Source organism: Sylvia atricapilla, chromosome 4 (genome assembly GCF_009819655.1).
Source record: "Sylvia atricapilla isolate bSylAtr1 chromosome 4, bSylAtr1.pri, whole genome shotgun sequence".
NCBI lineage: Eukaryota > Metazoa > Chordata > Aves > Passeriformes > Sylviidae > Sylvia > Sylvia atricapilla.
The window spans coordinates 21,544,280-21,558,760 of NC_089143.1; the positions used below are offsets into that span (position 1 = coordinate 21,544,280).

Consider the following 14,481-nt stretch of genomic DNA (forward strand, 5'->3'; position numbering starts at 1 on the left):
TTGGTGAGTTTAATCTGAGACTGCAGGAAGGCACTAATGGAAGCCTTTTTTCTGGGCCAAAATCACTTTGGTCCAGCTGGCTCCTGCAGAGATAACATTACCAAGGAAATGGTGTAAGTGTAGGAAAAAATACTGCCCCACCTTACACAAAATCCCCTGAATTTCTCTTTTCTAAAACTTTAATAGAAACATGATGGCATTATGATTCTGTTATTTTCAGCATCTGCCTCATGTAAGATTTGACATTATTGCCACTAGAAACTTTCCCTCCTTGTATGTTCTGGATCAGCAGTGGACCATTCAGGCACAACCCAGCAGCAAACAACTGCTTTCACAGCAACAGACTGCAGGTAAGTTCTTAAGTAACATTTAGCAGAAATCTAAACTGGAGTGGAATCCTAAATTCTAGTCTTCCAAACCAGAAACTGAAGGAAAAAATTGAAAAGAAAAATGCAATTCATAAAATATTTTATTGAGTACAATATCATTTCATTGTAGGCTTTATAAAACACCACCAACCTCTCTGAGGTTGAATACAGCTTGGGCAGGTACACAAGGAGTGGGAGAGAGAGGGAGAGCATCTGCAAATTTTCATGCAAGAGGCATAATATGGGATATTTGCATCCAGACGATACCTTGTCATAGTGCCCAAGTTTGCACTAGCTCACCAGAAAAAAATCAATGAATCTACATTTAAATTTTATGAAGGATTGTAACAATCAGCTACAAGTTCAAATTTACTGGGCGTTGCCATTGCACATTCAACAACTAAACAAGATCATGAAATAAAAATCAGTAGAGCTGGGATTGAAAGTACTGTAAGAAGCCTTGTTTGGAAACTGGATTAACTCTAACTCCAGAAACTGATGGTTAACAAGACATCGTAACCACTGAGGATAAGGACAACTGCAGTTTTTATCAATGTACTAACATCTAATTTCCATTTTTAGCAGATGGAAAACAAGAAAAGCTCCTGGAATTTGGGTTAATCCCACAACATACATCTAATAAAGATCTGGCATCATGGTTCTTGGAAGGAGATTAAACAAATAGTAGTCCATAAGCAATTTTCAGTTGCATCAAACAACTGAAAACTCATAGAAAAGAGCCATAAGTACGGGACAAATGTGGTAATATTTATATGAATGAAGTTGTTGCTTACTGGAATGCAGACCAACTAATTTTTCTGGCGTGTTTATTTTCAGTGACGGTAAAGCATAAATGTGCTATGAAATGTAGGAACAGTCAAAAGCAGCCTTGAAAAAGTCTCTATATTGCTTAAATTCTCTCAACCATACCTCTTTATGAAGTATGCATACATTCAGAGACTGTAAGAAGTTTTCAGGTTGACCATATTTGTATAGCTAACTGTATTTTATGAGCTGGTCCCCACAGAATCTTTAAAAATCTGCCATGAAACCTGCACTGTGCTGTCAAAGAATTGAGGAGCAACCAGTGAATATGAAGTTTAAGTACAGCAGTTAATACATCAAATTACACAGAGACTTCCATTGTCCTTTGGGTGTGCATTTTCCAACATGTGTAAGTACCACCACTTTGACAGGAAATAATTTCATAAAGCAGGATTGAACAATTTGTTAACTACAATAATATTTTCAAATGGAAAAGAAATTATTAATCCACACTTCAAACTAAGAAAAATGGAAAGGTAAGGTTTAGCATATTCATTAGCAATTAGAGAAAATAGTCTAGGAAGGCCAAAGTATTCAAATAATTCAGAAATGTTCTGTTGAAATGAATTTCTTATTTATTAAAAAGACAACACATTCTCAAGAGAGCACCTTCTGCAACGAAATAATTTAGTTTCTTCGTATAGACACATCATACACAATGTTAACAACCATGAAAAACAATACAAAATGCTTTCAAATTTAACAAGTAGAAAAATATAACTAGTATATATGGCAATCGTGAATCTAATACTGTACAGAAGTATTTATGGATTTTACAAATAAATAGTAGCTTAAATGCCCTTTTAAAATCTTCTAACTGTACACTGGAACATAGGTTCTGAAGCTTACCACTAACTCGACACAAATGTGTGCCAGTCAAATGTTCTGCCCACAAGCTCAAAAAACTTCTTGTTGGGTTCGTGGAAATATTCCTGCAGTTTCTCGAGTAACCGCATGTCCACCTGTGGGTGCGCTCGTCCTTTGGACTCATGTAAACAGCGTTCTCGACCACTGTCCCTCAGGCAGTAGAATCCCTTAGTTTTGTTGAAATAAAAGTTTGAAGCATTTATCTGTGGTGATAACTTCAGAAATCTCTCCACCTTTTCTATTTCTGGAAAGGGATCTTTTATTAGTCTATCCCCATCTACAATGTGGATATGATCAAGAGGAAAATACTTCAGCCAGTTCTGCATGTGAATGTAGTACAGGCTTCTGTTTATTGCCTTGTAGTCCACATTGAGTTCACCATTTTTAATCAGGAATTGTTCAATGGATGGGTACGGCTTGTGCTTCTGCATGTGGTTGTAGAACACTTGGGTGTAATCTGATAGTACTCTCTCACTTGGGTCTCTTAAAATAAGGAGTAGTCTCATTGATTGGTTCATGTTATAAACTCGCTCAGGCACTTTAGGTGATGTGAAATATGCTGGAGTTTTTTCCACGGTGATCTGATGGGGATATGAGAATGGCATTTGGTTGATATACCACTGCAATCCATTCCTGTAATGATCTTCCCAGTCAAAGAAGTGAACTTCACTTTCTGCCGCTGCAATATCTGGATGGAGACTCAACATCTCTAACAAAGCTCTTGTTCCACCTTTTCTCACTCCAATAATAATAGTCTGTGGCAGCTGCTGACATGATCCATTAGAATGAATGTTTTCCTTGAAGTCATTTTTCTGAGATGTTTTCTTTAAAAGCTCTCTCTGAACAGACTGAGAAGAAGTCTCAGCATTTGAATTTATAGCTGGTCTGGAAGGCACTATCTGAGGTTGAACAACAAGCAACACAGCTCCCAGCAGAAAAGCTGCCATGACAGAAGTTCTTAGTCTGGTTTCACTCAAGCGGGTAATAGGGCATAGAGAGATTTCCACCAAGAACAAACCTTAAAAGTGGTTTTTGTTTTGCTGAGTGAATGTGTATTTCTCAAGCAAAAACTTCGCTGAAAGAGGGAAAAGAAAAAGCACATTATCTTATATTCAGCCACACTGCAAATATCTTTTTCTTTTCAAAACTGAACAAACCTTAGCTTTCCCAACTCCAGGCTCACTGATAATTTAGTGTAATTAAATGTTTTAAAAGGCAGGTATATGCAACAAGGTGGTAAGAAAATTATTTCCAGTCATCAGGAGACATGAATATTATTAATTTTTCATTTGCATTCAGAGTATTATTAGTTATTACTTTTTAAAAATCTGATTTCCTTGGAGTTGAACCACAATCACAGGAGAATTGGTTTTTTAGTCTACAGGAATAGGTTTGTCTTAGAAACAAAACATAAAAAGGAAAAGGCATGGAGGGGACCAAAAGAGCATGTCTAAAACCTGAGGGTCTTGTAGGACATCTGGGAATTATAGCCTCCCAAAGAACCATGTAACAGCAGCCTAAGAAGTCATGACTCCTGGGAAGAAGTCTCATGCAATACAGATAGAGCTGTCCAACATGAGACGGCAACATTCTCCTAGGAAGGAATTAGGAAGAGCTCTAGGTAAATAGTGCACCAAGGAAAAATTGAATTTTGTGTCATTTCTAAGTGAACTTTTGCTTTGTGCTTGCTGTTTCTAAGGACAGAATAGGTCGCTTGCACACTGGCCCTGCAAAGAGGTAAGATAATGAAACCATAGACTATAATATGACTAAATCAACAAAACGCTAAAAGACCTGTGATTCCCAGCTCCATACTCAGGAAAGAAAACACACAATGGGATACTTCTGAAGGTCATTTCAAGAGCTAGCCAGCAAGCTGCTGTGATGTAAAGAACTAACTTTAGGCCTTATCAAAAGACTACTAAATACCACCACTGAACACCCTTTAAAGGTCAGGGTATTTTTAATGCAATGTTTGAAGTGAAATTGTAACGGTTTCACACATATTAGAGTTCTTAGAGTGTTGCAATATAAGCAGGCTGTGTACACAAGCTCCCTGAATTACAATATCTTCCAAATACTTTATACCCTCAGTGAAGGGCTGGTGTGGATTTTAGTATTGTCTAACTCCACTCAGAAGTAGAAGCTATGACAGCTGAGTACCTGACTGCTTTGCCTTAGTAGACTACTGTAATTAAGAATTTAAGCCTGGAACAGCACACACTGTGCCAGCTAACAATGGCTGAAATATGAAATTACATATGAACAACCTGAGGAAATGCAAGGGCTAGGTTTTGGAAATTCTCCAGAGAATCTGAAAAGGAACTAATGACTTTTCCACAATAACCTAAGTCCCAGTGCAACAAGGACTAATGATGTGTTTCTAAGTAATCTAAGTTCTGTTTGATAGCTTTGCATTTACAGAGGTCATGACTCCATTCTGAATGGAACAGGTCTGCTTCCTGATGTTTTCTACTGATTATCACTTCGGTGCTTTCCCTTTTTTTCCATTTTTAACGGGCTACAAGGCAGCAATATTGTTAGGAAGCAGAAATCAAGGCTGGGAAGAAAGAGAAGCAAAGTGTCATGATAGATGTGAAGTTAAGAGAGTGCCTCCCTGTATGCCTGCAGGCTTTGAGTTTGTGGGCATATCTTGTCTCAGGCTATTCTGTGATGTCTGATCTGAGGTAAGTTTGCTGAGGAATTTGGGTTTTTTCCATTTTTGGCCACTGTTGAGTTTTCTCTGTCTGAACAAGTTCCATTTTGTCTGTTGTCATTAATCTTCTGTCTTTCCCCGTCCCCCACCATTCCTGGCAATCATTCTAAGCTTAAACTATATCACTTTTAACAAGAAATAGTCTTAATAGCCCCACACTATGGATGTTGATGGGGGATGACGCTGGGTGACAGAAAATTCGATATAGGTAAATTCACTGAGCTATGCTGCCACAATATTCAGCAGCAATGGGAGCACAGGACACAGCACCAGCCAGATTGGATCAGTGACTGATGGGCAGCTTAGTACATAAGAACAACAAAACATGAACTCTGTTGAATTTTAAGGTCACAGATTAAAGGAATAGCCACTTACTTCACAGTATATTTTAAGTCACTGTCTCCATAAATAGTAAGCCAGAGTTGTTGTCTTAACACCTTATTGGAAAAGCATAATAGGATTCCAAGAAGGAACAGGTTGAACTGTGTGGAAAGAAGTGAATTTAAAGCCTACTGGAAGGAGCACTTATTTCTTAATAGTCAGACTGAAATACTATGCTAACAGCCACGTTTTGTAACAGGGTCTCTAGAAAGATCAAATTTTAGCTGCTTGTCTCATAGTGACAACACACTGCTGGACTTGGGGGAGAGGGGGTGTTGATTTTCTTTTTCCTGCTGTTGTTGGGGCTTTTTTTTTTTTTCCTTTGAAGAATAAAATTAATGCTATTTTGTAATTGATTGGGATTTTTAATTTGTAGCTCATAGTTTGCATACTAGTCAGCCACCAACTTTTATTCAATCATTCCTGTGGCTGAATATAGTGTAAGAACGCCTGAGAAAAAGACATAGTAAGGTGTCTCTTCACTCTAGATGTACTCTTATTTTAGCCTGCATCTTTAAAATCACACCTGTGGGATATTACAGGTGTGGTTCCAAGGGACTCATTTTGGACAGGTTTTTGAGCCTCAGTGGAGCTCTGCCTCAATGTCTTCTTAAAGACTTTGCAGGGCACAGCTTTTTCTAAATACAAAAAAGCAATTGTTTCCTGTATCAACATGAAATCTTATAATAACACAGGAATATCTTCTGTTTCAGATATACAGAACTTCAGTGTTTCTCCTCAGCTATTTGTTCAGGTGCACATCTTCCACTGCAGAACACTGCTACTGCATTGGTAGCATTTATTTAATGGACTTCCACAGAACCATATCAGTAATTATGTCACTCGGAGTACCTATATGCTATTGTTGTTTTATTTGCAAGCAATAAAGCTTTGTTTGCCCTTTCTTTCCATTCTATTTTGTTTCGCCCAAACTGTATAGGCCTGATATCTAGATCAATTATTTTGTTTTGTTAGACTAATGTAACACAGTGGACACGACTGTACCTCTAAATTCAACATAAAATAAATTATATGTGAGAAGACTGGTTTTCAGGAATAAAGCAACATATAAATTGGTTGTCATTCAGCTCTCATCTCTTGCATCCTCTGTGTTTTAGGTCAATCTGTAGTTTGGTGTCTAGAATTACAGTGGTTTATATAAAATGATGAAAACATATATTCCATATCTGTATGATTTGTGGGTCTGAAAAACTCTTTAAACAATAATAAGCATGTACTGAGTAGTTTAAAGCAGCCACTTTGCCAAGTTACTTTTCTGCTTTATGAATTCCCTTCACTGCATTCACAAGTCATGCAGAGCATACATGACTTCACTTGATGACTTTGTATTCCAGATTAGTTCAAACAATTTAACTGACAGTCATTACTATTGTATTTGCTACAAGTAAATGAGCAAGTTGTAAAAGAAATACAGTTTATGTTAAATGGTGCCTTGAAGATTATACTAAGAGTTTTCAAAAAGTCTGATTGCTTTTGCTTAATCTTTTCTTCAGCTTTCTCCAGTTAATCAGTGAAATGTGCCAACCTGTTTATTTTACCAGATTCAATGTGGACTTTATGATTAAAACCACTTCAATAGTAATAGTTACTCGAAAGTACAGAGAAAATTTAATCAGTAAATGCAGAATGAGGGCTAGAGGCCGTCATATGTCATTGACTTTGAAACATGGGTCAGTATTTTGTAATTTCTGACTACTACTTATTATTTTACAAAGGTATTTTAATGCTTCCATATGTCGTCAGTCACATTGTCTGAACTACTTAGATTATATCCACTGCTTAGTTTAGCATGCATTAACAAAATAAGGTCATTTCTTCCTGGACTTATAACTTCACTTTTTATGGGAACTGGAAGGGGTTACATTTAGCTCTGATCTTTCAAAAGAACAACCTGAGCTAGCTGCCCAAGTGGTTAGGAAGAAACATAACGAGCATCTGTAGGGCAGTCAGTAAGCATCAGGCAGAGTCTGCTGGCAGATTTGACAGAGACATACCTCACAAAAGAAAAGCCCCCAGCAACATACTGAGAGGTTTAGCAGAGCTAATGGGACCCAGTTACTACCAGGACAGTAAGAGGAGACGTAACATTACATCCTTTCCATAAACATGCAAGCGACTTCATTAAAATAAAATTGTGTTTTCCTGGTTCTTTAGGGGCTGTGGACAAACAGGTCAAGTTTCAGATGGCCTCACTTTATTTCCTTGCAGAACTGAATCCCTTCACTGGAGAGATCTCTGCCCAGCCATCTAAAAAACAGTCTGGATTGAATGAGAACTACACTTCACTTGCTGAAGTCTGTCTGTAGAGGGAGATCAGAGCTGAAAATCTGAGTGAGACATTCTGTTCTTACAAAGAATACTTAGTTTTGCTGATGTGATAGAACAGTTTTTGGACTGTATTTTCCCTTGCACGTATTTGGGTACACAGAACTGCAAAATATAAGACTAGCATTGCTGGTTAAACCTAGCTGTGCAGTACAACCCACACATCTGCTACACAGGCTTCTTCTCTTGGTAAAAAGAAAATTCCCCTGAGATAACCAACTTCCTAAAGACTTAGTGTTCTGAACATTTGTATTCAGTGATGTGCATTAAAAAACTGAACTAGAACTTGCAGTGTACTTGAAATCCTCCAAGAACTCATTGATATGAATAGTGTATTCCTATCCTCCAAGGGTAGACTCCGTCCACCATAAGATATACTCTATAGTTGTTTATATCAGCTTGTGACACTTTGTATCCTGATAACATAAAACCTCCCAGTACAGCCATCACTTAAAGCTCAGCCAAGAGCAGGAAAGGAAAGAGCCTTTTTTTAGTTTAATTCAATTTATGAAACATGTGGGGGTTTTTGTTTGTTTATTTGTTTTTTGTTGTTTTTTAAAATATATTCTGAATTTTGTTATTTTTATCTATTAAACTGTATTCCAATGCCCCCTCCATGAATAAATTCTCTCGACATTTCCCACCGCATACACTTGTGGTTTTTAATCCAATTTTTATTAAAAGTTTTTTTTAAACACTTGCCAATGAAATGCTTCAATTCTAGTTTCCAAGAATTAACTACAAATACTTTCCTACATTAGTAAGTGCTACAGAGATAAGTGTAATAAATGAAATACAACTGCATAGTACTTAAGGTCTCTAGAACCATAAACTATTGATCACCTTATGATATATCAAAAAAGTCATTTGCACATCAAGAAGGGATGTGAAACTATAGGTAACTGTATGGACCTGTCTTATAGTGCCTAGATGATATGTACATTTCCCAAATTATACTAAAACTGCTGCAAACCAGCAGAGATTAAACCACGGCTTTAAATTTTATGGTCAGATGTTAAAAAATCTAATAATAATTTTAGTGCTGTTAAGATGAGATATTGTCTATCAGTACTACGACTTCAGAAGTACACTTTAAAAGGTCTTTAAATTTTGGGAAGGAGAACTTAAGCTGAGAAATGTTGACTTGGTAGGAAGTATTTTTGGTGGAGATCTGCTGTATTTTGGCACCTGCTGTGATAAATACAGTTTATGCAAATTAGGTAGGCCACCAGTTCATGACTTCTAAAGGAGTTCAGCTCCAGTGTGAGCAGTAAGGTAGCAAATTTACAATAGACTGTGGTTATATATAACATGCACTCTTTCTTAAGGTCAGAAGGGACCATTCCAGTCTTTCATGCCAAGAGATCATAAAAACTGTTAGAAAATACCCTAGATTTCAGAGAATCTCAGGCAGGTAAAAAATAAAATGGGACATTACATCAGAATAAAAATAACTTGAAAAGCTCAGGATGCACATTTTTTTTTTTTTTGTACTGAGTAGTAATATGGAATCCCCTTAACACCTTTTAGCAAATTTTTTTAATACCTGTCAGGATTCAATTTATTTTTCTAAAGAGGGTACGCTGTACCACTGCCTTCTCTATCACCCTCCATAAAACCAAATGCTCAATTGAAAATCCAGAAATTACTCACCACCCCACTTTCCAAGCAAAATGGGTCACATTCTAATTAGGAAGCAGAAATCTGTTGCACAGTTAATGGTTGCTTCCCAATTCATCAAAGCTGTCCCTAAGAAAACAGTGCGTGTGAAAAGATGCTCTTTCCTGTCTTGTCCCCTTTCACCTTAGTTGGATGTATTAAAATAGGGAACACAGGAGACTAAGCAATCCCACTCTCATTTCCTCTGCCAAGCAATTTCTTATCACTTATTCAGGGCTGTGGGCCCTGTTTGAAATACCAATATTTAAAACAAAAATAAAAACAAAAATAAACAAACAAACCCTCCACACCTCAAAATAATTATTTATTTCATATTACAAGTAGACTTCATATTCCTGCTTTCAGAATAACACTGGAGCAGAGTGAATGCTGGCGAGGTCATCACTGTATTAGACTTAGCTAAACCAATCCATTTACTAGGATCCACCACTGCACAGTGACCTGGAGGGAACCCTCAGGTTCTGGAGTGACAAATGAGATAACCAGCAGGATCTCCCATCTTGGTCTGCCTTAGCATATCACAGGTTTTTGCGTTTTTGTTTTTTTTTTCTCATTATCAAAAGTTTTCATGGAAATCCATCAGCTCTGACATATTTTTGGGCTCTGATATCTTATGCATTAAGAGCAGAATTTCTAGATGAGGGAAGGGAGAGATCCCAAGTTAGCGAGATTAATAAAAACATTTTTGATTTCCTCTAATGAAAAGCAGAAGAGTTGTATATCTATACATATATGCATGTATTGGAAAGTGTTTTCCACCCATTCTGTTTTTCTATAATGCCTGTGTAAGCATATGGCTAGTTCAGAATAACCAAGGGGAGGGACACAGACAGGAACCTGGCAATCCTGAGGCTGGAATTTGCTCTGTCAAATTTGTGTCCCTCCACTGCAATATCTGGCCTTGCTTCAGATGCATAACCTTTCTGCTAACCTATCAGAGGTATTTTTTGGCTATCTGGTATTTTCAAAATATGAGAAAAGCCCTCTGCATTTTCAAAAAATGAGAAAAAAACAGGGTGGGTACTGAAAGGGTGGATGTGCAAGAGATAACTAAAGTTGATATCAGTGACTGTGCACTTACTGAGGTGCTTGTTTCTAAGCAATGTGAGAAATGCACTTCTTATAGAGTAAGAAATGCAGGCAGATGTAAATTGCAACAGTTATTATATTTGTACTTACAAATTAAACTTGATAGCCAGAGAATATACAGGCATTCACCAAAATGACCCTGTTCTACTATGTTCCATTTGCCATACATACTGCAGAGGCTCTCTCTCAGTGGGAGTGGGCACTGCATGGATCTCTCATGCCAGAAAGATACCCCCTGCAGGCATTCTATCCCTATGCCATTCAAGCATGATATCTCTAGAACTTCACAGGTATTTTTATTTTCACACCAAAAAGGAACAGTCTTGAAACTGGAAAAGCCCTTAGCCCACTGCACTAACAAAGAAGGGAAGGAGAATAATGTACTTTAATTCCCAGTCAGTTGAGGTGATTGAACTGCCTGTACTCAGCTGCATGCCCCCTCCTGATCTTTTGAATGTCTGGCTGGAAGATGAGACCAAACCCAAACTCTTCCATCTGAGGGCTACCACCCCTCCCTCCGGCATTCTTTTACCCCCAGATGATTTGAACTGCACACACCTTAACCCTTGGAAAGCACACCGAGAACTGCAGTAAGCAAGCCCACACTAGGGTGGCCAGTTTTTCAAAACAGAAATGAGCTCGAATTAAGGCTTTGTCCCCTCCTGACAATCCCCAAAGACCACTGTGCCCCCGGCCCTATGCAGCTCGCCAGGTTCCAGTTCAGCACGGCTTCACCCCGCCGGCTCCAGCATTACGTGAGGGAGCGGATCGAAGATGCTCAGCAGAGCTTTTGCAACTGCTCTCCCGTCAGACAGGCGCCCCGCTTCCAGAGCCCTACCACTCTGCCCTTACTTGTGCTTGTCATTTTGCCACAAGAGAAAGAGGATTAAGAAAGTCTCCAGAAGCCGCACCTGGCCAGGTGCTGCCGAACACTTTGCTTCCCCCACCGCGCTTCTCTCCTATCCCCCGCGACAGCGCTGCCTCCCAGAGCCTGCCTCGGTGAGTCCGGAGGGCTGGGGCAGCGCCGCGCCTTCGCTGCCAGGCTGGGCACAGCTCTCAGGTGCCGCCGGCCGGGCGGACGCTCCCCAGCCCCACAGCGGCGCTCTCCGGCCGCGGGGCTCCCACCTGCCGACAGCAGGTGCCGGGCGGGCGGCAGCGCCAGCGCACCCCGGGGGCGGCAGAGCCTTGCCGCGATCGCCGGCACCCCCGTCCGCCCCGAACTTCCCACGCCGCCCAGGGCAGCGCCCTCCAAAGCACCCGCGTCACTCACCGCCGGGGCGCGGAGCCGGGGGGCAGCGCCGGCCCCGCTCTTCCATGGGCGCCCGCGGTGGCGGCGGCGTCCGGGGCAGCGCGCTCGGCAGCGGCGTGCGGGGGCTGCGAGCGCCCGCTGTCGCCCGCCTCGCCCGGCCGGCAGCGCCGCAGCCCGAGCCCGGCGCCGGCTCGTTTGTAGGGCCCCGCCCGCCCCGCGTCACCCACAGGCCCCGCCCGGCCCGCGGCGTGCGGGCGGCAGCGGCGGGGTGCGGGAGGGCGCCCGTCCGCACGGAGCCCCTCCGCCCGGAGCTTCTCTGCCCCGGAGCCCCTCCGCCGGGAGCTTCTCCGCCCCGGAGCCCCTCCGCCCGGCTCTGTGCCCGCCAACACGGGAGGGTGTGCGAGCACGGGAGTGCGCCCAAATAATGCTGCACGTCCAGGGAAACCGATGGCTGTTCGCAGCAAGCGCACTTGCCCCCGTCTCCGTGGAATCGTAGAATGTCTTGAGTTGAAAGGGACGTACAGGGATCAAAGAGTCCAGAAGGGACGCACAAGGATCAAGGAGACCAAGTCCTTCGATTACCTCCTTCCTGTACTGATAAAAATACCGCCCGTGCGAGGCTGCTTGATTAACAGACTTCTAGTACTTGTATTTGCTTGTTCTATTTCTTGTTTACTTTCTTGGGACTTTATAAGGTGGCTCTGATTTTTTTTTTTTTTTTTTCTCCTGAAACGCTTTCTGTTCAGCCAGATGAATTTGAAGCTGGATGGATGTCTAGAATGACTGAAATACTGCTCCTAAAGAGCAGTGGGGAAAGGACCTTCTGAGGATTTAAGTCCTAGGGTTAAATTTATTGAAAAAGGTCGTTATTTACCATGAACTGAACTGTGGGGTTTTTTTTTAAGACAAAATGAATTACAACTGGCACTAACATAATGCATCCATTATTTCAACAGCCAAACTCTTGAAATTTACCGTGAGCAAAATGAAGGCCAAATAAATAAATAAATAAATAAATAAATTCTCAAAAGTCATTACACTTATGATAATTAATAAATTTTCAAAATCACAAGTTGATTTTGATCAATTCCTTTAGCTTAACAGATCCGACAGAGGTAGAGTGTTCCCAAAGAAACTCTATTAGGTATTTTGCCTAAAGTGACGTAGTTCAGACAGTTCTGTCTGGATTCTGGGATGTATCTCATCAGGTCCCACAAAGTTGTATATGCTCAGGTTCTTCAAGTGGTCACAAATGTGATCTGTACTTAAAATGTGATCTGTACTTTGTTCCCCCAGTCCCCATCCTGCTGTCCATCAATGACAGAAGTGTGGAAAGAGTGGTTGCCATTGAAGACTGAGGCAAGAAAGTGGTTTGGTACCTCAATCTCCCCATCTATTGACCAGCGTTGTTTATCAGGAGGTTACACCTTCCTCGACCCTCTCAGCAGGGGTGTATCTTCTCACACCTCCTTTGCTCCTTCGGTGATGGGCTATGGGAATGTTGAGTCACACTCATTGCACCAAAAGCCGACTTAGTGCAGTAGTTAGTGCAGTAGTGCACAAATATGTTGTATATTTTCTTAAATCCTTTACCTTCAGCCTTGGCCTGCCCTGATAATATAACAGGGGGCACAGCTACCAATTATGGAACTCTTATTTTCTAACTATGACTTCTGTTGAGGGAAGCAGAATGAAGGTGATATGTTTATTCAAGCATCACCAGCAATTTCAAACAGATTAGAGGAAGTAGTAGTGTTTGTGGAGTTATTTTGTTTACAACTTATTTAATTTACAACCATTTACCTCCAGCCTTGAATAAGCATACTTTTGTATGGCTAAATTAATTAGTAAAATAAATATGTAATAGAACATCTGAGGAATGAAGAGTACTCAATTATGTTTTAAAAGGAGTATCTCCAAGTAGAATTTTGTCAAAGGTTTTCAAGAAACAAATGTAAGTACTAAGGAAAAATAGGATGGTGTAACTATCAGTGTATTTTATTTTATGGTTTTGCATATTTAATATTTAAGATGTTTTCTGTATTTAAGTGTACTGTATCATTGCAGTGTAGTTGCTTTAGCACTGATAGATATGTTCAAATACTTTACTTTTAATTATTTAAGATAGAAATAGAACATGTCACAGGAGGGTTTACTAAGAAACCCAAAACTATTTTACTGTCTTTTTACTTTGTATTTTTATATCTTTCTGTATGGTTTATTATAAATCTGGGAGTCTAGTAGACAAATGCATTAATTTGTGATTAGCTTTGCTGTTTAACCCTGATATTTATGCCGTGACTATTGGTTTTGATTGTCTTGGAAACAGGTTAAAACCAAAAAGCTTAAATGTTGTTCAGCTGCTATAGACCCACATAGTTCAGTCATAGGGGAATCACTGTTTTTTCCATGTGATCTATAGATCAGATATCATATTACTAATTTCATGTTTAATACCTAGTCTTGATATAAAAGAATCAAAAGATGAAAAAAATCATCATTTCTTTATTGTTCCAATCATTGGAACTATCTTTGGTGTCAAAATAATAACAGAAAGCATCTGTGTACCTTTTTATCTGAGTGTAACTTCAAGCCACTGCTTTATATTATCACCTTCCCAGATAGATTAAAGATATGTTTTGCCCAAAACATACTTTCTTATTCTAATTAGGTCATTTCTCAGTGTTCTTTTTCTCTTTTTAGTAAGCTAAACAAAGTGTCTCACAAAAAGGCTCAAGAAAGTTTAGATTTAATTACTTTTCTTCAGTGTTCACAAGTTCTCATCACTGAGTACAATACTGATGCTTAATATTGACAATGGAGGCATTTTCACAATGCTTTGATAATGAATCCCAAGTGCCAATGAGGTTTCAAGATCTACTGGTTGGCAGTTCTTAAGCTATTTCAAGTACCTTTCATTGTTATGTAATCCTTACTTTTTAAATTCAGGTGTTCCAAGC

At 39.8% G+C, this 14,481-nt stretch overlaps 1 protein-coding gene across 1 annotated transcript; it reads right to left on the bottom strand.

The window, feature by feature from the left end:
- Nucleotides 1–451: 451 nt before the first annotated feature.
- HS3ST1 (heparan sulfate-glucosamine 3-sulfotransferase 1) lies at nt 452–11,668 on the bottom strand. Its single transcript, XM_066317265.1, has 2 exons — nt 11,543–11,668; nt 452–3,135 (listed from the first exon to the last, which is right to left on the bottom strand). The coding sequence occupies exon 2, from the start codon at nt 3,005–3,007 to the stop codon at nt 2,045–2,047; it is 963 nt and encodes a 320-aa protein (XP_066173362.1). The 5' UTR covers nt 3,008–3,135; nt 11,543–11,668; the 3' UTR covers nt 452–2,044.
- Nucleotides 11,669–14,481: the final 2,813 nt, after the last annotated feature.